Below are 25,547 nucleotides of genomic sequence, written 5' to 3'. Positions count from 1 at the left end.
GTTGTCATCATTCTAAACAACAATAATTGTTCTTATAGCTGCTGTTAATAACCTCATGCTCATGTTTGTTGACTGCACATGTACGATGGTGACAGATAAAATCTATTTGACCCCCCAGGGCATTCTCCACTGGGATTCTGGGTAACAATGAATGTAGGCCAACCATAGGCGGAGTTTGACTTTTATACTTGGTGGGGCCACCAGACAGGCCTGCAAGGGGGGGACTTTGCCGGCCGGCAAAAATTTGTGGCTGTTTTTCTTTGCCGTTTGAAACCAGATTTAGAGGAATTATTATTGTACAATAATTACAACAATTAGTTTCAGAATAATAAGTATTATTAATAATAATAATAATAAGCTGCTGCTACTACTACAGTGTACTAATAATAATAACATAAGTATTATTGTTATTGTTGTTTTATTATTATTGTTAGTGTTATTAACACGTTCACTGCCAATGACGTGTTTTTACGTCAAACAAAATCCAACCGTTCACTGCCAATGACGTGTTTTTACGATTTTGTTTTTTTGACGGTGGGATGTGCATCTAACCCTTTTACATCTCTTATATAAGTATTGGACGTGTACAACGTGTACAACCCATTCCACCGACCCACTAAGTGGCGACAGTGCTTTCCTGACTAGAGGAAGGCAAGCAAAAAGCAGTGTGACGAAGCCATTCTCATGAAAATGGGCGCTGATTGCTGGCGGTGCGGGATTGCAAATTTGCATAATAGATTACGGGTGGAACACACTTTGAAACACGCAGCATAAATATGACCAGAATCGCAAAAGCTTCATCAAAGCTCTCAACCAAAACTCCAAGAAGCGAGCGAGTCCATCCAGACTTCCTCAAAGAGCGGCCGCGCAGACAGGCACAGCAGCAGCAAAGCAGTGAGACTGGTGACAAGCTTGTGACACGGCCGCTGCAGCCAAGAAGAACGCCCACGGAGGGAGGAGTTGGAAGCAGAGGGGGGTTTCCTGCTGTTATGGAGGAAATTACTGTTCAAAACTATTGTTTAGATGTCTGACGTCTTACTGATGCCAAAAATGAATGGTTAAAGTGACTGTTCTATCGAATTTCACAAAAAGCCGTTTATCTCAGAATAATTTTTCTGACGCTGAAACCATGCTGTATTCAACTGCTAATGCTTACATAACTACTAACTCTACAAACTAACTCTTTTAGACAGAGAAAGCACACATTCTATTAGTTCTTTTGAGATATTGTGTGTTCACAAAATCTTAGCAGAAAAGAATCCTCGGGTCTTGAAAGATGAGCCAGAATCCTCAAAAAAAAAAAAACCCTCTGGCAGAACCTACCTACAGTAAAAAAAAACGGCTGGCAGTGAATGTGTTAATCGGAGAGTGATTAATTAAATTAAATAAAAATAAATTGTAATTATTTAATAAGTATAAGAATGGAAATATTAGAATATTAAATATTAGTATTATTATAATATTATATATTACCGGTATATTATATTATATTATTATTAAACAATGACAATGAGTTTTGTTTTGGCCTGTCACAGCTTTAGCTTCGTTAGAGAGACACAGTACAGTAACTAATAGTTTAGTTTAGTTTAGTTTATTAGGATCCCCATTAGTCGCAGCAGGATGCTATGGCTATTCTTCCTGGGGTCTGAGGGATCCTGGCTACCTTCATGGTCTATGCTGCCTTCAAAGCGATCAAAAGAAAAAGCGGCAGTCCTGTCAAAGGGGGTTCTGGTTCAACAGTAAGGGGAAAATAAAATAAGTACATTCTGTATATATTCCTTTCATTGTATTGCCCAAAATTGTAGTTATATAAAATGACAAAAAAAGTAGTTTAACTACTTGAATCACTAAGCAAATATGAATGTAGTTGAACTGCCAGCAAGGCAAGCTACTGCAAAATGACTACGTAGTTACATGTGGTTCACTATTCCCCAACACTGGTTTCCGCTCGGTCAGGTCCGGCCAGACGGAGCGACGCCAAGCTGGGAAACTGCCGAGGAGCGATGAGGGACGGAGAACTTCTACACTCCGACTGTGTGATCTGACAATACAGTCCAAGGTTCCAGTTTCAAGTTTATTATTTGTCCCAAAAGGGCGATTTGTTCTGCAGCAAGCATAAAAACCACATAGCAAAACATGTACAAAAACATAAAAAAAAAACATTACAAATGTACAACAATTTACTATACAAGTAAGTGTCTCCCGTAACCCCTCAAGACATCAGCATTTCATCCAACTATTGCTATGGAAGTTCTACTGTATCTCGATATGAATAAATTAGAAAAATAATGTTACACACAACGAACGGCATTTCACATATCTCAGCAGACTAGCTCCTCCTCCCGACAGCATTCAGGGCTGGAATGGAGACGGGGACGAAGGAGTTTTTGTTGCTGTTTTTCATGGCCAAAGGGACACTTAAAGTCGAGGTGAACCCGTTCGTCACGTGCATCTGAGTCCGTTTCAGACTGAAAACAAATTGAGAGGCGGACCATATACGGTGTCGATGATTTGATTTGACAATTCTGTCGACTGGCTTTGGCATCGGCCAATCCTGGCGTGTTCCACCCCCAAATCGGGTGGGATTCAGCGTGTTGTGCTACGCGAGTGGGATCCGCGGAGTACCAGGCAGCTACCAGCTTCGTGTGGAGCGAGCGGACAATCCGATGCATGGGTGCTGCCCGCCCGCCTGGAATCTCCGAGAGACGACCCCTGACAGCCAGGGAGGCTGTCAGGCTCGGAGGCGCGCGCCATTATCATTATAAATGTAAATAATATTCCTGGAATGCGTGTTTTAACGAGCCAGTTACATTTCTTTGCATTCTTAGAAATTATAGTTTTTGTTTTTTGTTCATGTTTCTAACAATTGGCCAAGTTAGTAGTTAGTTTATGGGATAGGAATTCTGCCAGATGACAGGCACTAGGCGCCATTTTCTACTTCATTTGGAAGAGAAAATTATCCTGAAATGAACATTTGATTGATGTCATGATATGATTGGTTGAAATGGGGTAGAAATGTGATAGTACTAGGTTATGTCAGCAAACTGTAGATTACTGTTATCAATGAAATCTTGAAAAATTAACTTTTGATGTGAAAAAGTGTGAAAAACTAAAGAAATTAGATTTTTGTGATTTTTTTTTGCATACATTATTAAATAGGTGCACTGCATATACCCAGGTATTTGAACTAAAAGAAAAGAAGTCATTTTTGGGTTCAGCTCGACTTTAAAGGAAGGCCAGAGGGTAGAGGATGGACATCATGTGAACGGTCGGATGGACAGAGCTACTGTAGCCTACATATTTATTTCAATTCACTTCTACATTTTTTATTTTTTTGAATGAGACAGTCATTTCAACAGCTTTTTCACATCCTGTTTTGGCCGTGGCTCTTCCTCTGGGTGTAAATTCCCCCTCGTCTTCCCTCTTGCCTTGGTGGGCGTCTAAACCTTGGTTCATCTCCTCTTGTGTCATAAGCAAGGTGCTTCCCCTCTTGTGTCCTAAGCAAGGTGCTTCCCCTCTCGTTGAAATTGAAATCTGAGACTTTCCACCCAAAACAGAAAACACCTGGGTCGGTGGCAGCTGGTTGAATCATGCGTGAGCGGCTCGTGGACTCTCAAGGGAGGCGCTAGCATGTGGTAGCCTCTCTCCTGTCTATCCTGTAGGGCATAGTGTGTGGTAGCCTCTCTCCTGTCTATCCTGGAGAGCGTAGCATGTGGTATAGCTTCTCTCCTGTCTATCCTGTAGGGCATAGCGTGTGGTAGCCTCTCTTCTGGGACCGCAGGAGAGGCGTCTGGGTGTCTGCGTCCCGTGACAGCACCGCCCTGCTTGCAGAGCGAAAGTGTGTGCGCGTCCAGCCGTACATCAGAGAGTTGAGGAAACCTTGGGAGCCGGAGGTGAAGGCCTGCACAGAGGAGACACAATCACACACACACACACACAAAGTTCCAGTGATGATGTCATCAGTGATGTCATAAATTGTGACAACATCAGTGATGTCAGAGGCATTGTGACATCATCAGTGATGCACACATACACACACACAAGAGACACACACACACACACACACACACACACACACAGACAGTCAGACACATGCACACACAAACACACACACACACACACACACACACACACACACAAGAGACAGACACACACTGATGACATCAGTGATGATGTCATCAGTGAGGATGTCATCAGTGATGATGTCATCAGTGATGTCATCAGTCTGAGGCTCACGAGAGAGACTGAGGAGGCTCACCAGAGAGATTGAGGGAGAGGGAGAGAGAGGAGGGGCGAGAGACTGAGGGAGAGAGAGAGAGAGGGAGACATTGTGCGTGCGCCAATAGGGCAGGCAACGCCACACAGCAGCCGAGCTGCGGGCAAGGCTGCGCAGCGGCCGAGCTGTGAATGTGAGCTGCAGGATGGGCAAGGCCGCGTACAGCGGGCGAGCCTAGGAATCAAGCACGCGTAGCGCGCAAGATGCCTACTATAATACAATTTCAGTCTTACCATTGACAAGTCTATTTCAATAGCCTATCTCTTGAACTCAGCTGGAACTGCTTCTGTTCAAGTGAAGACCGCTGGCTCCGTTGTCAACAGAACTCTTGACATAATCCAAACATTGTGGAAATGCTTCCATACCATCGATTTCTTTGCATTGTTGTCAGTAGTTTTAAACTCCTCGATTAGCGTTTTCTTTCACGTGTTTCTCCATGCAATTCAGTTTCATGTGTTGCGCAACACTGGTGTTGCCTTCAAGTGCTGTAGTAAATAACAATCCAGCAAACAGACAGCATGATGTGAAGCCAAAAACAACAGAACACACTAGTGACTGAACAATGTGATCGAGCCCGGTTAGCCCACCTCTAGTAACCTCACATTCCATTGGAACTGGGAAAATTTAGGGTAAATTTGGGCGAGGGACAAACTAGTATGGCCTGCCTCAGCCTTATTTTCCCTCAGCCCTATGTTCACTCGGATCAGTACTTATAGTACTTACTTACCCCTAATTCTGAGTGAACATAAGGCCTTATTTGGATGAGGGGGGATTCATGAGGGAACATAGGGGTGAGGGAACATAGGGATGACCTCGAACAGGTAGCTAACGCTTCAGTTTAGCCGCTAAAACAGTTAGCTTTAGGTAGCTTCAGCTTTTGCTCACGGGTCAACAAAAGAAAACCTGTTGTCATGAGGAGGTGGGAGTTGAACTATCTGACCTCCACGCCCTGACTGTCCACCATCAAACTACTGTACTTCCTGCTTCACGTTATCTTTCCTGGTATGGAAACCTATTTCTCTTACTTTTCCTGCACTGAACATATTATTGCAGTTTAAACATTGTCGTGTGTCCGTGTCAGTGCTGACTGACCTGTGTGATGTAGAGGATGACTCCAGCCAAGCCATGACCAGCTGAGGGCGCTGCCAGCCACACGGCTGCCAAGTAGACCGCTGTGAACACACACACACACACACACACACACACACACACACACAATACTCAACCTGACGCCTACTCCATCACTGTGATCATAACAGCCAATCAGAAGCAGATAATGCTGAGGGTGAAACACAATCAAAGTGTTTAGTGACCAGATGAAGTGATGACTGTGGATTGAAGGGTGAAGGAGCAGACCTGGACCCCAGCAGAAGAGGAAGACAGAGGGGTAGAGGAGCATCCGTCTGTCAATCACACGGAAGGATGACCACTGCCGGTCGCCTAGGTAACCGCTGGAGGTCACGACCCGCCTGTAAATACGCCGGGCCTTTCCCATGAGCACCTGGTGCAAGACAGGAGAGGTAAGTAGGCAGCAGAAGTCACATGGTCTGCTCGAGCATCTCTGCTATCTGCTGTTTAGGTTAAAATCACCAATGAAATACAGTATATGATAGACTTTTTGAAAAAATGCTTTAAGAACTAATTGGGCTTTCATATAGTGCAACCCAACATTTCCAGAGAAAGAATATTGTTTTCAATGGCTGTGGTTAAATAAGACTTTTTTCCATTCTGAATGAAATCATTCTGAAGGAAGTTTCCCACGCAAATGTTTGCATGAGTTCTAAATATAATGAGCGTATTACATGTTCCACACATGTAATCAGAATAAAAGTTTCTGACATGCGCCAATCCCGGCGCTTGACTGCTGCGTAGGCGGGCACAGGGCGTGGTTATTGCGGAGCCTATGTCCGATTCGAAATAACGCATCTGGCATGATGCAGCCTAAACGTGACATATAAAGTTCCAATGTCATAGAAATTGTTCTCCCCCTCTCTAAAGGTGCGTTCACACCGAGATATTTATTTTTCGCTCTGTCGCTTGATTCAACCCTTTGGAATCGCTCTGTCGCTCTGTTTAAATCGCTCATCAACAGGCACAGGAATTGACGGACATGTGGGGGCTGTAACGTTACGCAAAGTCCACTACGAGCCACCGTCATTGTTTACAAGCTAAAGCCTATCAGCGTGCTCCTAATGCGAGCTCCATACCGGTAGGACAGACTTCACTTCATGTCAGCTGTCAGCCTGTCAATGCGGTTTGTTGCCACACAATAAACCAGCGGTTTGTTCCAAGCCAGTGTGATCCTTGACTTGCTCTCACACGGCAGCCAATCAGCGTTGAACAGCGAGTGACTGATGCCAGCGTATTTTCGCTCGAGTTGGGATATTTCATCTCGGGCGACGAGCGAATTTTCTCCCTATCGCTCTGTCTCTGCCGCTCGGACGCCCAGCGATTTTTCTCCCAGGCGAATATACGCTCAATCGCTCGTTTGCATTGACTTTGTATGTAAACTCGACGCCAGCGAAAAACTTTGTGGGGAGGTGGGGAGGTGTGTGTGAGTAGAGGTGATGTGTGTGTGTGTGTGTGTGTGTGTGTGTGTGTGTGTGTGTGTGTGTGTGTGTGTGTGTGTGTGTGTGTGTGTGTGTGTGTGTGTGTGTGTGCCCTTGCATGCCCCCCTCTCTTTTTTTTCTTTCTTTATTATTTTTTCTATGAGGATTTTTGTTTTGTTTTTCGATTTGTATATACCGGTATGCACATGTCTGTGTATGCGTGTGTGAATGTATATGGTTGTATGGATGAGTGTGTGTGTGTGTGTGTGTGTGTGTGTGTGTGTGTGTGTGTGTGTGAGTGTGTATGTATGTATGTATGTATGTATGTATGTACTGTATATGTATGTATATGTATATATATACTCACATCCTTCTTTTAATTATTTTTTTGTATCTCGTATTGTTATCCGTCCAGGCTAGAACACTTAATTTCAGTTAAATTACGTCTGTCACCCTATGTTCATATGCTGCCTAGCTTTCTCCATTACTGTTCACTTTTGGGCAATTATTAATGTACACAAAGGGGATCTTACGATAATTAAAATATGCTGATCTTAGGGTCAGAGCTAGTGCTGCTATTTGTTTTTTACAGCAGCTGGGTTAGTGGGTGGGGTCAGGTGGGGGGTGGATTGTATGTTTAATGTTTTATTTGTGTTTCTATATGTCGCTTTTTTTGTTTCAATTTGTGTGCTCAGTGGCGTGCCGGCCATTAGGCGAACTAGGCAAATGCTAGGGGCGCTTGAGCCGTTAGGGGCGCCAGAGAGGGTACATTTTTTTTTTTTTTTTTTACAAATACTTTTTCATGATAATAGGCCTACTATTATTTTTACAATAGTAGACAAAAAATAAGCAGAACAACGTCTTAAGTCTTTAAATAATAGTGAAATCATTTTTCTAATTCTGGCTTTCTGGCTGCCTGGGCTGCAGCACTTTCACCATGGTCCCTAATCCATACCACCCCACCCCCTGCGCGGCCGCGCCCCCTTCTACCTGCTCAGAGCTTTTTCCCAGAGTGGGGGAAGGGAGCTGGAAGGTGGGTGCTGAGGGTGCTGCAGCACCCCCTGGTGGCAAGAAATGGGATTTTCGAAATTGTTGGATTTGGTTGTCTTGTGTTTATACCACCAACAAGATGCATTAAAAAACAGTTTGTGCTTCCCAGCTCTAATCTTATTTCATACTCTTCAAAAGTGTTTGATTTTCATCATAATCTGGTTTTCCATAATAATAATAATAAGTTCAGTGTTTATGCCTGTGTTGCTGTCTGTTGTAGTGTAAAACGACTAAAGGGAGAGCAGGTGCTTACATGAAAGTGAGTGAGAAAAGGAGAAGATACTGAATAATGACATCACAACAGTATAATCCTAATGTTAATTTAAAATTAAATATTCTTCTAAATATGGATGAAAGTCCAAAAAACGTCAAATTTCCGTCGCTGCTGCCCTCACGGGCAGCACCGAGTCCCTTTCTTACAGCACCCCCTACCTAAAAGTACTTCCAGCGCCACTGGGGAAGGGCCATTCTGAGCCTGCACTGCAGTGGTGGAATTAGCTGCGATATACTTTTTATTATATTTTCTTTGGGGGAGGGGGGAGGGGGGGGCACCAGTAAAAATCTTGCCTAGGGCACCAACTTGGTCAGGCACGCCACTGTGTGTGCTACACCATACAGTATGTACCTAATTTCCAGTCAGCCCATAATGAGTTACACCGGAACAGCACCTAGAGGTGTGGTAACGTTTACCACCTGGAATGTAAAGGGAATGAACGCACCTGTTAAATGCAACAAGATTTTCCAACATTTAAAACACCTCAACACCAGAATTGCTTTTCTCCAAGAAACTCACCTCAAACCAGCAGATCAATTGAAACTCAAAAGAGGGTGGGTAGGCCAACTCTATCACTCATCATTTTTAAGTAAAGCCCGTGGTGCTGCAATCCTCATCCATAAATCCATTCCATTCTCCATGTCAACAATATCAGACCCTAATGGACGTTTTGTTTTAGTTTCAGGCAGCATCAATTAATTTCCTTTAATTTTACTCAACATTTACGCCCCCAATAATTGACGATCCTAATTTTTTTAAAGAGTTTTTGATTTAATCCCGGACAACAGCAATTCAAACATAAAAATCAGAGGTGATTTTAACTGCTACTTAGACCCATACTTAGATAGATTGTCCACACGCCCACCCTCAAACATATCATCTGTGCAAGTCTTAAATAATCTGATCAAATCGAGAAACTTAATAGATACTGGGAGAATACAGCATCCCACTGATAAAGAATATTCATTTTACTCACATGCCCATAAATCCTACAGTAGAATAGATTGTTTTTTAATAGACTCCCAGCTAATTTCTCATGTTACCAACACAAAATACCATAACATTTTGATTTCTGACCATGCCCCTTTGACTATTTCGCTGAACCTCTCTCTTCCTAAACAAAGCTACTCTTGGCGTCTTAACCCTTCCTTACATGCCGATGGGACATTTATAGAATATATTACTACCAAATGAAAGCACTTTTTGGAATTTAACAATAATGGAGAAGTATCAAACTCTACATTATGGGAAACATTAAAAGTTGTTATTCATGGGGAGTGCACCCCCTATCTTCCCACTGGCCTTAGGCGCTAAAACTGGCGTTAAAACGCAAAAAAACGCGCCTTGCGCCTGCCTCGGGAAGATAGCATCATGGTTTTATAGGCCGCGAAATGCGCTTTACGCCGAAGAGGCATGGCGCAGTGCCAGAATAGGCCAGAATGGGCGTTTCGGCCTTAAATACCGGCCTAACGATATCTTCCCCCTGGCGTTAATTTAGCGCTTAGCGCTTTTCAAAACCAGGCCTTATTCAGTGCGCCACGGATATTACTGTGTGTATTTACGCACAGCTCTCCTCTGCCGATCTCACACTCTGTCCCCCCCTCTCTCTCTCTCTCTCTCTCACTCCCTCTCTCTCGCGCGTCAGACAGGCACAAAGACCGATGGAAAAAAAGTTGTTATATCGTAGTTTTGAGCCCCTGTCATTCCGAGGCTGTTGAGCCACTTGTGAAATCTCCCAGCATGCATTGAGGCTAATACATTTCGATAGGAAATAGCAACCAAATCAGCCTAAATAGGCTAAGTGGTAGATATAAATAATGTTTCTGTTAACACAACATGCAATTCTAGAACATTTCAATATTGGACAAAATAAAACATAGAAATCAAAACACAACCCTATGTGACACATATATGTAATCCAGGTCGTATACAACATGCAATTCTAGAACATTTCAATATTGGACAAAATAAAAAGTTTCGAGATTTTGAAGTCCTCCCAGAAGAACACACTTTTTCTGAGGTCTTGTTGAGTCCCCTCCATTCCAGGCACCTTATTTCTAGACTAGTACATTTGTTCGATAACTACATTAGGGCCCCCACTGAAAGGATTAGAGAGGCATGGCAGGATGAACTTGGTATTGATCTATTGCAGATTACATGGGACAGGAGTTTGTCTATGGTTCAGTCTTGCTCAGTTAACAGCAGACACCAGCTGATACAATTCAAAGTTACTCACCGTCTTCACTATTGCAAATCGAAATTGCACAAGATTTACCCATCTGTCTCACCACTATGCGATAGGTGCCAGGTGTTAGAGGGTACACTGTCACACACTTTTTGGTTTTCTCTTTAATATGCGGATTCTGGGCCAAAGTTTTCGACTGGTATTCTAAGGCCTACAGAGTAACTCTTAAGCCGGAGGCAGAACTTGCCATTTCCGGCTGCTCGGAATCCTCCTTACTTCTCCCCATGGCTGTGCAGCAGTCCCTGACACAGGGGATGATTGTCGCCGAAATACTTATTTTGAAAGACTGGAAATCCCCCTCTCCACCCTCCTTTCAGCTATGGCTGACAGACATGGTCTCAGTAGTGCGTATGGAAAGACTCAGGTCTCTGAGGACTAACACAATCAGGAAGTTCTCGACCATCTGGGACCCGTTTCTGGACTACCTGGGTGAGGTCAGAAATGAATAACTTACACATCCTTATACACATATTTTAGTAGGTTGGTAGCACCATGTTGAAATGTTTTTGTTTGTTTGTTTCTTGTATTTTTTTTTCTCTTTTCCTTTTTTCCTTTTTTTTCTTTCTGTTTGTTTGTTTGTTTGTTTGATTTTAACAATTTAACACCAAAACTTGTACAATCGACTTGATATGGGACTAAGTTTACGGGGTGGGAGAAAACGGTTTCTTTTCAGATCGCATTGCATTATATTTGTGCATGCAACTCATTTGAAGACCATTTGTTGTGGATTCTGTCACATTTGTTTGCTGCTGTTTTGTTTTGCTTTTTACCTGGGTGTACTGTGTGCACCCAATTGTTGATGGCAGTAAACTAATGTCTGAAATTAAACAATAAAAAAAATATTATATGAAAGGGTTATACCACCCAGGCCCGTAGCTACCATTGAGGACACCGAGGTCATGACCTTGGTATTTTCACAATTTAAAAATAAAATAAAAATAGCTCCGGCCCCCAGATCTATTCATCTGTCATTGATGTTTTAAAGCCCTCATAAATAACATGATATATGACATTTGATCAGAAATACAACAATTTGCTTCCTCTCTGTGTGCTATAGAAGGAAGAAACATAACTCACCACAACATTAAGATTTTGCATTGGGGCTAGATTGGGGCTAGACTTTGGGGACAGTTCTATTGAAGTGAATGGGTAAGGAACTCCCCTGTAAGTTTGTATAGATGGGCCATTGTATTTAATTGAGCAGTATTCTGCCATGTGACCTGTATGCAGAATATACATTCTATTATATGGGGAGACATTTATTTTTTGTATCATTTTAAAGCAACAGCACAGTAAAGAGGATATTAATCTAACATGATGTCTGTAGTTCTTTATAGATCTAGCCTCTTAATTTTGCTCTCAAAATTGCACCAGATTGAAGCATTATATTTTAAAATGGACAACATTTTCTAATTTTATGATCCATTTTTATTGGGCTTATATTCTGATTACAAGAGGAATAAAATACCCCATGTAAAGGCAGACAGACAGAGACAGACAGACAGAGCTCACCTAAACCACTACGCAGTCGCACCAGCTTGATTTTTCATCAGGCTCATGGCGAAAGTTCAACAATATTGAACTTTGACCCAAATATGCTTGACGTCTTTGAGACGCGTACATTCTGGAATTTACAGCTAGGTTGTGTTGCTAGGCTCTGTCCTGCGTTTCCCAACAAAGAAGCTTCTTAAGGAGTTAAGAAGCTTCTTAAGGAGTTAAGAAGGCTCCAAAGAAGTGTTTCCCAAACACCTTAACAGCCTTCTTAACACCGCTAAAGAAGGCTCTTAAGAAGGGTTCTGTGAAATATGCATGTTGTCACGATCTATGTGAAAGCCCTGTAAAAGTATATACTGTACTACATTTGTATCTTGAATGTTCTGTACATTCAAGATTGTAGTGCCGTGTCATGTAATGTGCATGATTTAATGCATTTCTTATTGGGCTGCATTATTTAATTCTGTGCTTGTGTAGACCTACTGTACTAACTTTTTTCTATTTGTGTCGACTAGTGCAGTGCCCGTTCGCCCTGCTGCGGCACAGATCGCTGTTCGCTTTTAAACAAAGTTTCTTAATATTGAACGTGTTGTGTGTCTAAATTGCACCAAATCCGACACTGCACTTTCTTGGGTCCCCAGCAACACACTCGTTAACACATTCACTGCCAGCCATTTTTCAATACTGTAGTTAGCTTCTGCCAAGGTTTTTTTTTGAGGATTCTGGCTCATCTTTCAAGAGCCGAGGATTCGTTTCTGTTAGGATTTTGTGAACACACAATATCTCAAAAGAACTAATAGAATGTGTGCTTTCTCTGTCTAAAAGAGTTAGTTTGTAGAGTTAGTAGTTATGTAAGCATTAGCAGTTGAATACAGCATGGTTTCAGCGTCAGAAAATTTATTCTGAGATAAACGGCTTTTTGTGAAATTCGATAGAACAGTCACTTTAACCATTCATTTTTGGCATCAGTAAGACGTCAGACATCTAAACAATAGTTTTGAACAGTAATTTCCTCCATAACAGCAGGAAACCCCTCTCTGCTTCAAACTCCTCCCTCCGTGGGCGTTCTCCTCCGCCCTCCTTGGCTCTGCAGCGGGTCTGTCACAAACGAGTTGCTGCTGCCTGGCTGCTGCCTGGCAGTCTGGATGGGGCTCGCTGGATGGGTTTCGCTCGTTTCTTGGCATTTCGGTTGAGAGCTCTGATGAAGCTCTTGCGATTCTGCGCTTATTTATGCTGCGTGTTTCAAAGTGTGCACCCAGTCTATTCTTGGAACCCCCCACCGTTGCCACCGCTGTGCGTCAGTGCGAAAGCGTTTTCGCCATCCATTTTACTGTATGAGAACGGCTTCCTCGCGCTTTTCCCTGCAGTTTTGGCTCGCCTCTTCCTACTCTGGAGAGACATGTCGCCACTCAGTGGGTCGGTAAAATAGATTATACACATTCAATACCTCCAATATTAGTATAAAAGACGTAAAAGGGTTGGATCCACGTCCCACCGTCAAAAAAAAAAAAAAAAAATTTAAGCCGAGATATCTCGTCTTTGGCAGTCAACCGTTGGATTCTGTAAGCCGAGATATCTCGTCAATGGCAGTGAACGTGTTAAGTGTGAAGTCGATCGGACAAACATTTCTTGAGATATGCGAAGGACACACATACAGACAGACAGACAGACAGACAGACAGAGATTCCTAATTAGTAGAGATGTTGCCTGGGTCCAGATCTTGGAATCCGCCCACTCCATAGAGTTGAGTTTGGCTGTGTCTGGTCTCGCATCGTCAAATGAAAAAGCCTTTTCTCTGGTTTTACCAGCGATTCAACAATCATCGCCGAGAAGACTAACGATTGGCCAATCAGCGTCAATAAACGGCCAAATGGGCGGGAGTAAGCCGTTGTCAAGCGGTTGTCAAGTGCACCCATTGGAAGCGCACCGAGGAGTAACGTTAATAACAACATCTGTGGCCGCCGCCTGCTATCGAGACTGTTTTAAATTGATTAAAAGTACCAATTACTTTGAAATCTGAACGACACACTGGTTGGAAGGCATTTCTAAGGGGAGACGTTTCTTTGTTGCTGGGTTTTTTTTTACGTTCTCCCCCGACCGGAGTAACTATGGTAAAATTCAGGTCTCTGGTGATTGGTTATGGAAAATGGAATTCACCTGGGGGAATCCGCTAATAGAAATGTGTTAAACAGAGGGCAATCTCAGACTAGAAGATAATTCACTCTGAATATCAGGCTAAGAGAGATATAAATGTATTATTCTGTTTTTCTCATGTTTTTTTTCTACTCTTGAATCTTGAATTTGAATCTGATGGTTCCTTGACTGGTAGACATAGTGTAGACATCATGTGACCTCTGAACTAGACACTCTTCTCAGCTGATTGCCCTGTGATGTCACTTATTTGGAACCCCTGTTTTGTAGATTATTGTATATCAATCACTGAGAAGATGTGATATTTTATCTATTTTTATTTTATCCTGAAAGAAGGTAATATGTGATGAAAAATTCTTCAAGTCTAGTTTCAAGCCTTCTTCATACAACATGATGTTGATTTGGTAAATGATGGTCCCATTTTGAGTAACATAGATGACCAATCATGTGATCGCACAGCTTACCGATCACGGACCAATAGCAGCCAGCGCTGTCTGGCCCAACAACAAAAAAAGGATGGTGATGGTCAAAATGCCAAACTCAAGGCTTCCGAACAGGAGTCGACAAACCAATGGGTGAGGTCACGGTGGTTACGTCCATATTTTTATACAGTCTATGGTGAACTCACCACGATGCCAATCAACGTGAGCAGGAATGCGGCGAGGAAGATGACGAGGCAGTAGGTGTGCAGCAGGCGGCAGGCTCGATCAGGTACACCCTGTTCCGGGGCCGGGTACGATGCTCCTGTCTGCTCCAGGATCAAGTACGATGCTCCGGTCTGCTCCGGGGTCAGGTACGACACTCTGGTGTGCAGAAGCAGACACCTGAGGAGAAGATGTTTTTTGCCGCCATTTCTCCCTTGCTCTTGAATCGCAATGCAAATTCAAAGAGTGCTGAAAAGTGCAATTGATATGGGCTGGATACCAGGCTGACACTCACCTGTATGGCTGGCTGAAGTTGGCGTAACACTGGCTTATGTCTCCCTGTATAAACACCGGCGTCATCAGTAGCCCAGGAAGCAGACTGCGGACAAAAGGAGAATACTTGTTTTAATGACTCCCTATTGGGGAAGCTCCTGATCAGCTGTTGCTGTAAACACTGGATTTAAATCAAAAGTTGATCAAGATTTTGCAGAGTTTTCCCATAATTTTCTCCAAATTCTGCCAGTTCCCCATGAAATAGTAGAATAGTGTTTTAATGGCTGTACATACCTAAACCAGGTACAATCAGAAAGATCTAAAGCTGATTTTGACTTTATAAGCAGAAACATAATTTGCACCCTATGTTTCCTCAGTGTCAGCGAGGAGTTCAGACTCACCCTGAAACCAGTGCAGTGACCTTGCTGGCGGTCTTCACTCTGCTGGGGAACTGGGGAAATGAAATGAAAAGGTCTGATCTCACACAAATGTACCATATCACACACACACACACACACACACACACACACACACACACACACACACACACACACACACACACTCATACACGCAGGCACGCACACACACACACACACACACACACACACACACACACACACACACACACACACACACACACACACACACACACACACACACACACACACACACACACACAGACAGACACAGACAGAGGCAGACACACACACACACACACACACGCACGCACGCAGACAGACAGACAGACAGACAGACAGACAGACAGACAGAGACAGTAACTAGTGATCTCTGGTGGTAACTACCTGTACTGGGAATCCATTAATGCTGCATTGGAACTTGGTCCTGATGGAAGTGTAGAGGCTCCACACGTAGTTCAGTGTGTAGAAGAATGAAGCCATGTACAGAATCTGGCAGAAATAACAGAGTTAGGTATAGTATGCAGATTTGGGGGAAAGCTTCATTTAAAGGAGGTTTATAATAACGTATGTCATTGTAGAACTTCACCAAATATTTCTACAGCAAAAGCAGTTTCTGTGACCACTGCACTTGTGTTTTTAAATGGAAATTCTTTGATTGAATTTCAACTTCCAAACGGTAAGCATCACTTCCTGAAAAGATAAAAGAGTGAAACTAGCGGCTGATCTGGGGGTCTGTGCATCTGAACAAATGAAGTAGGTCAGGAATGCTGGGCGGTTTGTCTGGCTTGGTTCTTCCTGCTCTACTTCCCCCTGACCCGGCAGCAGGTTCAGGTGCGGTCAGCCGGGGGCCATCGGCCGAAGAGACGGGAGTGTGTGTGTGTGTGTGTGTGTCTGGTTTCAGGTGAAGTTTCAGTGAAAATGTGCGTGGTGGGATGTTGTAGTGGTTAGTGAAGTCATCCTCACTCTAACCGGACCTGCTGAAGAGCCCTTGTGCAAGACATCTAACCCTGACTTGCTGCCATCAACAGCGGGTGAATCTGCAGCTGACCACAAGATGAAAGAGCAGTTCCCCCACTTTTTTTTTCAAATTTCAATTGCGGTTTGAAATGTTAAATTTGTGGAATTTTGAAAAAAGATTTGTGACACTTTTCAACACAACATATAAATCAGTGATTCTCAACCTGTTTCCTCCCAAGGACCATAGTTTAGTCCACATTAGAGCCACAGACCCAAATCTCTCCTACCCAAATCTGAGAATATATTTTATTGTTAGATCTGATTTTATTTAGTCCAGAACTCCTTGGTAAGGTCCCTATATCTGAAATAGGGTGGTGGCCCTCATTCTCTAAATAATTCCAACATTTTTAACTAATTCCGTAATGTGGTGGGCCTACCTGCTCCACAGTGTGTATGTGGTAGTGTGTACCTGCTCCAGTGTGTATGTGGTAGGTGTGTAGTGTACCTACTCAGCAGTGTGTATGTGGTAGTGTGTACACCTACTCCACAGTGTGTATGTACAGTAGTAGTGTGTACCTGCTTCACAGTGTGTATGTGGGGGTGTGTGTGTAGTCGTAGTGTGTACCTGCTTCACAGTGTGTATGTGGGAGTGTGTGTGTAGTCGTAGTGTGTACCTGCTCAGCAGTGTGGTATGTTGTAGTGTGTGTAGTCATAGTGTGTACCTGCTCAGCAGGGTGTATGTGATAGGTGTGTAGTCATAGTATGTACCTGCTCAGTGTGTATGTGGTAGGCGTGTAGTACAGTAGGTGTGTACCTGCTCAGCAGTACACACCTACATAGTGTAGTCGTAGTGTGTACCTGCTCAGCGGTGTGTATGTGGTAGGTATGTGTGTGCTGAGAGAAGACAGCGGCTCCGAGCAGCCAGCAGAGAGCCAGCAGCAGGTCTGATACGCTGAGCAGGACCACAGGCTGCAGCTGGAATATACACATACACACGCACACGCACACACACACACACACACACACACACACACACACACACACACACACACACACACACACACACACACACACACACACACACACACACACACACACACACACACTTGAATAATCTTCTATCTATATGGCCAGCAAGAAGGTCCCGGGTTCGAATTCCGGTCCGTCCCATTTCCTTTCTGTGTGGAGTTTGCATGTTCTCCCCGTGTTCGTGTGTGTTTCTTCCGGGTGCTCCGGTTTCCTCCCTCATCAAAAGACATGCATGTTAGGGTTAATACTCCTGTCAGTGCCCCTGACCAAGACAATGGCAAAATAACTGGAGTTGGTCCCCGGGCGCTGCACTGCGGCTACCCCACTCCGGCTGCCCCACTGCGGCTGCCCCACTGCTCCTAGTTCTAGGAAGGCTCCTAGTAGAGCAGTGGTTCCCAACCAGGGGTACGTGTACCCCTAGGGGTACTTGAGCAGCTTGAAGGGGGTACGTGGAAAGATTTGGGATCACAATTTATTTCCAAAATGAAAGGGGAAAAAAACAGTATTCCAAGTCATTTCATATAGGCCCATTTCTAAAATGCTATGTACGCATGCCCGGTCAGTGTTGGTAAAAAATGAAGACTTTTTCAACCCACCAGAATTATATTATAAAGGGGATTCATTCAAATTATTTTCATGTAATAATCAGTCGTGTTAGATACTAAAAGTTTTAATATGAGTTTAATAGAACACATTTAGAGAATCATCATCACGCCTGAGTGAGGGGGTACTATTGGCATGACGAAACAGCTCAAGGGGTACATAAGCCAGAAAAGGTTGGGAAACACTGTAGTAGAGGATGGGTCAAATGCAGAGGATGAATTTCCCCATGGGGATAAATAAAAAGGATAACTTAACTATGATTTTTGGACATTCTCTCCCAAGCAGTTTATATAAACAGTAAATAAAAGTGAGCCCAGAACTAAACCCTGAGGAACCCCTTTACAAACAGTTAGGACTTCAGTTGTAAGACCATCAAACTGTGTAGCCTGATAATGATGATGATGATGATATCATGTATGAGTGATGTCACTGACCTCGGGCGTCCACAGCATTTTCTGTGAAGCTGCGTAAACAATGATGGATCCTGAACCCAGAGTGCTGCACATACACACGCACGCACGCACACACACACACACACACACACACACACACACACACACACACACACACACACACACACACACACACACACACACACACACACACACACACACACACACACACACCATGCTGTTAGGATGATTTCACGGCTCATTTAACTCTTAAGCTCTGTGTGCCTCTGGTATAGAGTCTCTTCCCCCACGATAAAATCAGTGATTCTGTGATCTGTTGCCAGCATCAGACTTGGGGGCCCCAGCAGGCAAAAGCAAACACAGGGCGCCCTGGATCCCAACTCTCAGGTTCAATGTTATTGTCCCTGGGGGGGAAATATGTCCTGGACACAGTAGCCTACACAGTTGCTTCACATGAAAAAAAACATTGCAGAACATCACACAAGAAGCATTAATACAGTGTTACAACGCAGACACACTGGAAACGGATCTGACACGGAAGTGACGTGACATGTAGGCAGTTTCATTTCGGGCCCCTTTTAACAGTTTAGAGAACCGAGAGTTTCCACGTCTGGTCCATTTTAGATGTGAGCGGCCACGTGCAGCCAAGCATGAAGTCAGTACAATTTGTGATTGGCGCGGAGCGAAACAGACCGCTTCTGGTGTGAGTGGCCAGGCTCCAGCGGGGAATACAGTAAACAGCAACGTCCTTTATGGGTCTAATATGATCATTCACGGGTCAGAGGAGCATTTGTTCCTCTGTTATCCCTGACGTCTTTCGTGTGGGTTGTTTGTAATGTTGGTGATTCTACTGTATCATTTACTTTAGTCTTGTAGGCTACAGTATCTGACTCTTCATACATACGATAAAACAGGTCAATAAAATTTAAAACCTAGGCGTCCGGGTAGTGTCGCAGGAAATCAGGGATCAGAAAGAATAATAATAAAATAAATAAAAAATAAAACCCTCTAAGTCTGTACAAATAGTTATGAGAAATTATTTAAAGGATAACAGTGAGTTATGTTATTTTAAATCAAATCAAATATGACATGGGAAGAACTAAACAAGCGTGAATTCGCAATAACTGCGACCAAACTCTTTAAAGGGATAGTTCGGTTTGTTTAAAGTGGGGTCCTATCAGCTAGTTCCATACACTAACTGAAATAGGTACAGTGTTCTGGACGCTGAGCGCACCATGTATCAAGACCCGGCACTCTGAAGCAACAGCCTCCACAGCTCTGTCTCTCTAGTACACGGGGTCAAGAACTAAAACGTAATTTAGCCACCTAAAACAACGCCCACCTAAACAAATCAATATCTGTGTACATGTACGCTCTATTTTGACAATTTTCAGCGCTTTACTTTTCCGCCAAACAGCCGTCTCATCCGGCACTACTTTTTCTCCCAACCGTACAGCTACCGTATTCCTCCGCTAAACGCCTGCACAGAGCTGCGGCGCTGGATTACTCCGCAGATCAGCTGTTATTTTGGGTTAGATACGAGGAACTGCCATAATATGCTGCCTAAATGCTGGGGTGTCCTGCAGACCTTTTTCACCCTTCCCAGGATTGGGGAAAACGTCCCAGACCAGAGAGGCCAGGTGACTTGTTGTCTCTAAAGTAAGTCAGTGTTTTGTCTCTCTTCTAAGCCTTCATGTTTTGTAAACCGCGGCTCTGTGCTCTGTGCAGGCGTTTAGCGGAGGAATACGGTAGTTCTGGTGGGAGGAAATAGTGCCGAATGAGAGGGCTGTTTGACGGTAAAGTAAAGCACTGAAAATGGTCAAAATAGAGCGTGCATGTACACTGAGGGGCCCTTTACACGAGGACAGTTTCTGGAAGAAACGACACAATAGCGTTTCCTTCACACCTTTTCCTTCACACCTTCTCCCTGTTTACATGAGTGCTGTTGAATTTTTAAAACGCCGTAATGTACATGCCAGGTCGCTAGGTGGCAGTGTGATCACCTTATTCTTTGCCCATACAAGGACGCTTCTGCATGACGTCATTTCGTAATCGTCTTTCCGGTTTTAAACACGGAAGTAGAGTACGCCTACCGCAGTCATTTAGACTTGCCAAAAAGCTGTTTTCAAGCAAAAAAAACGCCAACTGTTTTAAAGTTTTGATATTTGTCGGGTGAGAACGTAACATATATGTGACCAGTTTATCAGAATAACGCCTATTGGAAAGCAGCGAGGACCGGGAGCGCTGACTGTGCTGACACCGGTCGGACTAGCTATCTGTCAAACCCTACTGTGTAGTTAGGCTACTGGCAGTGAGAAAACACTGTCGACGTGCTTTTGTAACTAACGTTAAATGCCGACCGGGTACAGCCATCGGCTCCTCGCAGCAGTAACATTATGAACATGTAACTGAAGTTGGCCGCAGTGTAGCTTAATTCTGAATGTTGCCAAACTTCATTCATACTGATGTTTTATTTTGAAAATGGCCGCCAACTCGTGCACGGCTATGGCGTAATCGCGTGTGCCGCGTGTGCAGGCACGTCAGAGTTCCTGAAATGAGCCGTCTCAAGCAATTACATGGAGCGCTCAGCGGGGAGCGTCACCAAGAATTTCACTCTGGAGGGTGGTTTCAAAAGCTGCTTTCACACATGTCTGGAATTCAGGAGTTATCTAGAGGCCATCCGTATGGCGGTCTATGTGTGAACAGATTTTGGAGGCTCATGCGCGCTCCCGCGAGCCTCCTCCTAGCCGTAGGGAAGTGTACCCCCAGCCGTAGTGCCAGGAGCGGATTGTCGCCCCCCACCCCTCCAGAGCTCCGTGAAGTAGCCAGCTCAGTGAGTGCATGAGGACAGAGACAGAAAGCCATCATGACAGATTATTATTATATAAATAGTCGATGTGAATGAGCGAGCAAAAAAAACATCATGCCGTTTGGTTTCCAAATGAAGCTCAAACCTGCTCCGTGTGCGACAGCCAACATCATGTTGCTGGGGATTGAAAGGCTCATGGCTCTGATTTGATTTCATGTCTGCTTCGCACAGCACACACATTTAATAAGCATTTTTGGACGCGAGGGTCGTCCCATTTCCCAGTATTGGACATCGCTAGGTAGGGTATCTGGATCTGGTTGCGTTCATGCCTTTGATTTAACGTTTACACAGCATTTGTGAAGATTCAATGGCAGAACCGCAAATTCCAAGTAGCGTCAAGTCAGGCAGTATAAAACGAAAACTTCCGGGTATAACCTTCGCAATAATGGCAATAACATTAGGCAGTTATCGCCATTATGTATTTTTAGTTTTCACAACTCCCCATTGTGTGGTCATGCCCAAATTCCCCCACCCCCGCCCCCTCTCTACTTTACAAACTCTGCGGCGGTGCTACTGCTACTCATGTGTGAAAGCAACATGCCTCATGTGTGAAAGGGTACACTTCACGTATCATCCGGGGCAGGCTCAGTGGGGAGCAACCCTCACCTGATCCGGAGTTCATGTGTGAAAGTAGCTAAAATGTGTCATTTCCTAAGCGCAAATTCTCCGTCGCCGTCTAAAAGGGAGGCACTAACGACAAAATAATTCCCCGTCACCATAGGAAACCGTCCTCGTGTAAAGTGCCCCTGATATAGATTTGTTTAGGTGGATGTTGTTTTAGGTGGCTAAATTACGTTTTAGTTCTTGGCCCCCTGTACTAGAGAGACAGAGCTGTGGAGGCTGTTGCTCAGAGTGCTGGGTCTCGATAAATGGTGCGCTCAGTGTCCAGAACACTGTACCTATTTCAGTTAGTGTACATGTATGCAACTAGCTGATAGGACCCCACTTCAAACAAACCGAACTATCCCTTTAAGACACTCCCCCACGGCAAGAGACTGAGGTCTACCAAGACCAGAACCACCCGCCACAAGACCAGCTTCTTCCCAACCGCCATCAGCCTCACCAACAAGGCCCGGAAACCCCTTCCAGTTCCACCAAGGACCTCACCAACAACACCCCCCCACACACATACACACAAACTCACTACCTCCTCCTAAACTTAGCTGAACCCCCCCCCCCCCCATAAAACTGTAACTCATATCTAATTTAATGCCTGTTTAACTGGGACTGTAAATTAATGTAAATCCACTGCACATTTAACGCCTATTTAACTTAGCCTGTAAATTTCATGTACATTCAATGTAAACTCTTATTTAACTCCGACTGTAAATTAATGTAAATCCACTGCCTATTTAATGCCTATTTAACTCAGTCTGTAAATCTCATGTAAATTCAACGTAAATTCATATTTATTATCCACAGACCACTTCACCACTCATGTACATATTGTATATATTTACTCGATTTGATTGCACTTGCAACTTTGTGATTGTCTTTAGTTATCTTCCTACTTATCTCTGTATATTGATGTGACCGCTACGCTGCATACAGACACTAAGACAAATTCCTCATATGTACCTTGCATACTGCAATAAAAGTGATTCTGATTCTGATATGCACATGCATGCATTCTCAGACACGCACGCACACACACACGCACGCACGCACACACACACACACACACACACACACACACACACACACACACACACACACACACACACACACACACACACACACACACACACACACACACACACACACACACACACACACACACACACACACACACACACACACACACAGCCATGAATTTAGACCTGTTCAAACCTGTTCAGGCTTGTGCTTCCTAATAATCAATAATCCTCACACTGACCTCAGAACAGCCATGAGCAGCTGGATCCACCTGACAGCTTCATACACCTGCACACAGGAGAGCATCGCTATGGTCAGACATAAACCAGACATCTCCACATATATGGGATTTGAAGGCTGATATACTGCTATTCTTGTTTTGAAGCTGCCAATACAATCATTTTGTTCTTGCCAGGGTGGAAAGTTGAGAAAGTGTAGAATTGAGAAGATCATGAGACAGTCAAACCCAATGTGCTCCGTGCGGACCCGGTACAGCTGCCGGAAGAGATGTAGGTTAAAAAAAAAGTGAATTAACATTTTGGGCTCAATCTAGCCTATATCTATATATATCTATATAGCCCTATCTAATGGCACATGCTCAATACAAAAGTCATCTGTGCAGATAACACCAGTGACACACATCACTCACCCAGCCTGGCTACTTCAGTAGTCCTAATGGTTTTTGTGTGTGTGTGTGTGTGTGTGTGTGTGTGTGTGTGTGTGTGTGTGTGTGTGTGTGTGTGTGTGTGTGTGTGTGTGTGTGTGTGTGTTTTGTATGTTTGTTTGTTTGTTTGTATTTTTGCTGTACTGTTTTCATCAGTCAGACATAACTCAGACAGGCTGGCTGAGTGATGTCACTGGTGTTATCTGCCAAGATGACTTTTTACTGAGCCCGTGCCAGCTGCTTTACAAAAACCAGTCTAGATGCAGCTATGTGTCAGGAAAAATGAAAAAACAAAAGAGAATCCTATTGCTATATACCAGTCCTACATATTAATGCAAAGTGATGTCCAACCTGCAACATGCTCTTTAATGAATGGGCAATACATGCCGTACAGATGTTCTATTTATCTCGGATCCCACATGTGTCTGACAGATTACATTGGTGTGGGTCTGTTCAGGCAGCTCCACATAGCCACAGCCGGTGGACATAGGCCTTAACTCTCCACTGAAAGCTAAACTAGATGTTAGCAGCTCCTCAAATCACAATAAAGAAACTCAAATGTCACTACAGGTTTCACAGACTGTCTTTCTGTGGTCAGGGGGAAGCTGCTTCAGATCAGAGGGCTGATATCTCATATTTAAAGGATAAGTCTGGTGTGTTTTTTATTGCATTGCTTACCATCAACACATCCTATGAAAATAACAAAATAATTGCTGATCTCAGCGCATATGTTTTGGGATAATGGTTATATGCTACAGCAGTCAGCAATATAAACCTGTGCTGAGGACTTAAAACACCAAATGAGACTCTCCAAACTAGAAGAGGAGGCAGAGCAAGGGAAATTCAGATATATTTAGTTTCTTTGCAGAAATGAAGAGTGAAAACTGAAAAAGAAGAAATACAAGCTGTGAAACACACAAAAACCCCAGGGACAGAAAATATCCAGAAGACAGTCTACAGTATACTGTATGACAGAGAGGTGAGGGGAGCAGAAACCAGATGTCCAAGTCAGCTTCACTCGAGTAAGTCAGTTTCACTCGAGTCCCAAGTCAAGTCTGAATGCAGAACAGCAAGTCAAGCCAGAGTACAGTATCAGTTTAATATCTTAAAGAAAACTAAATTAAATATCATGACTTGTCAATGCAATTGATTTCTATAATGAGTTTCAACTTCAGAAAACACAATTTAAATTCAGTCATCTGCTGTAACAAATCTCATTACTTTCAATCTAAGTCATTTACACAAATGCAAGATCTCAAGTCAAGATTTTGGAAACCTTTTCAAGTCATCAGAGTACAAGTCAGAGTCAAGTCTCAAGTCATCAGAACCCAAGTCAAGACTTTAGAAACATTTTCAAGTAATCAAAGTCCAGTCAAGTCCAAGAGTCACCAAAACCCAAGTCAAGTCTTCAGCAGAGGAGAATCAGGCTTCCTGCTCGTCTGACTGTTACATGACAGCTCATATAATATCACTATATGAGCAATAATAGCAGGTCTACAGCTGCACTACAGGTTATATGTTATAGGACCAAATAATGTTTGTTTGCTCCTATGGCATGAAAATCATGCCATGCTTGTTCGGGGGGGAAAACGACTTTGAAACGTTGAAACTCAGTGTTTGAAAGCTTGAAATCTAATAAAAAGGTTTTGTAAGATTGAAAGTACCTGGCATGATGTTCTACTCCAGATAAAGCACTGACCTCAGTCCAGTCCTGGGCTCCTGTGGTGTTCCCCTGGCTGTTGTTGGTGAACATCTCCTCCAGAGCGCCTGCAGCCCACATGATGAACACTCACCAGACAGAGGAGCCTGGAGATCACCTCACACTGAGCAGCCACTGGTCTGTCTGGAGCTGAAGATTTTGAAATCTCCCCTCCTCTTCTGTTTGACCCCACCCACTCCCTGCTGCTGGCCATGCCCCCCTGGAGGAGCTGAGGGTGACAACCAGTGATGTAGTGGGAAGGGGGAGGGGTGAACACTGACCTTCAGTTAGTGTATCAGTGGA

The 25,547-nt window shown here is 43.7% G+C and overlaps 1 protein-coding gene across 1 annotated transcript; it reads right to left on the bottom strand.

Annotated features, from left to right (window-relative positions):
• Positions 1 to 3,733: 3,733 nt before the first annotated feature.
• On the bottom strand, positions 3,734 to 25,298 carry tmem116 (transmembrane protein 116; the record flags this gene model as incomplete). The annotated part of the gene is made up of 11 exons (XM_083660389.1): positions 3,734 to 3,901; positions 5,369 to 5,448; positions 5,633 to 5,777; positions 14,668 to 14,842; positions 14,979 to 15,062; positions 15,358 to 15,407; positions 15,760 to 15,864; positions 17,191 to 17,307; positions 18,399 to 18,462; positions 23,123 to 23,169; positions 25,245 to 25,298. The coding sequence occupies 11 exons, from the start codon at positions 25,296 to 25,298 to the stop codon at positions 3,734 to 3,736; spliced, it is 1,089 nt and encodes a 362-aa protein (XP_083516515.1).
• Positions 25,299 to 25,547: the final 249 nt, after the last annotated feature.

Source organism: Poromitra crassiceps (assembly GCF_964638095.1).
Source record: "Poromitra crassiceps genome assembly, chromosome: 1".
NCBI lineage: Eukaryota > Metazoa > Chordata > Actinopteri > Beryciformes > Melamphaidae > Poromitra > Poromitra crassiceps.
This window is presented reverse-complemented; position numbering and strand designations above follow the sequence as displayed.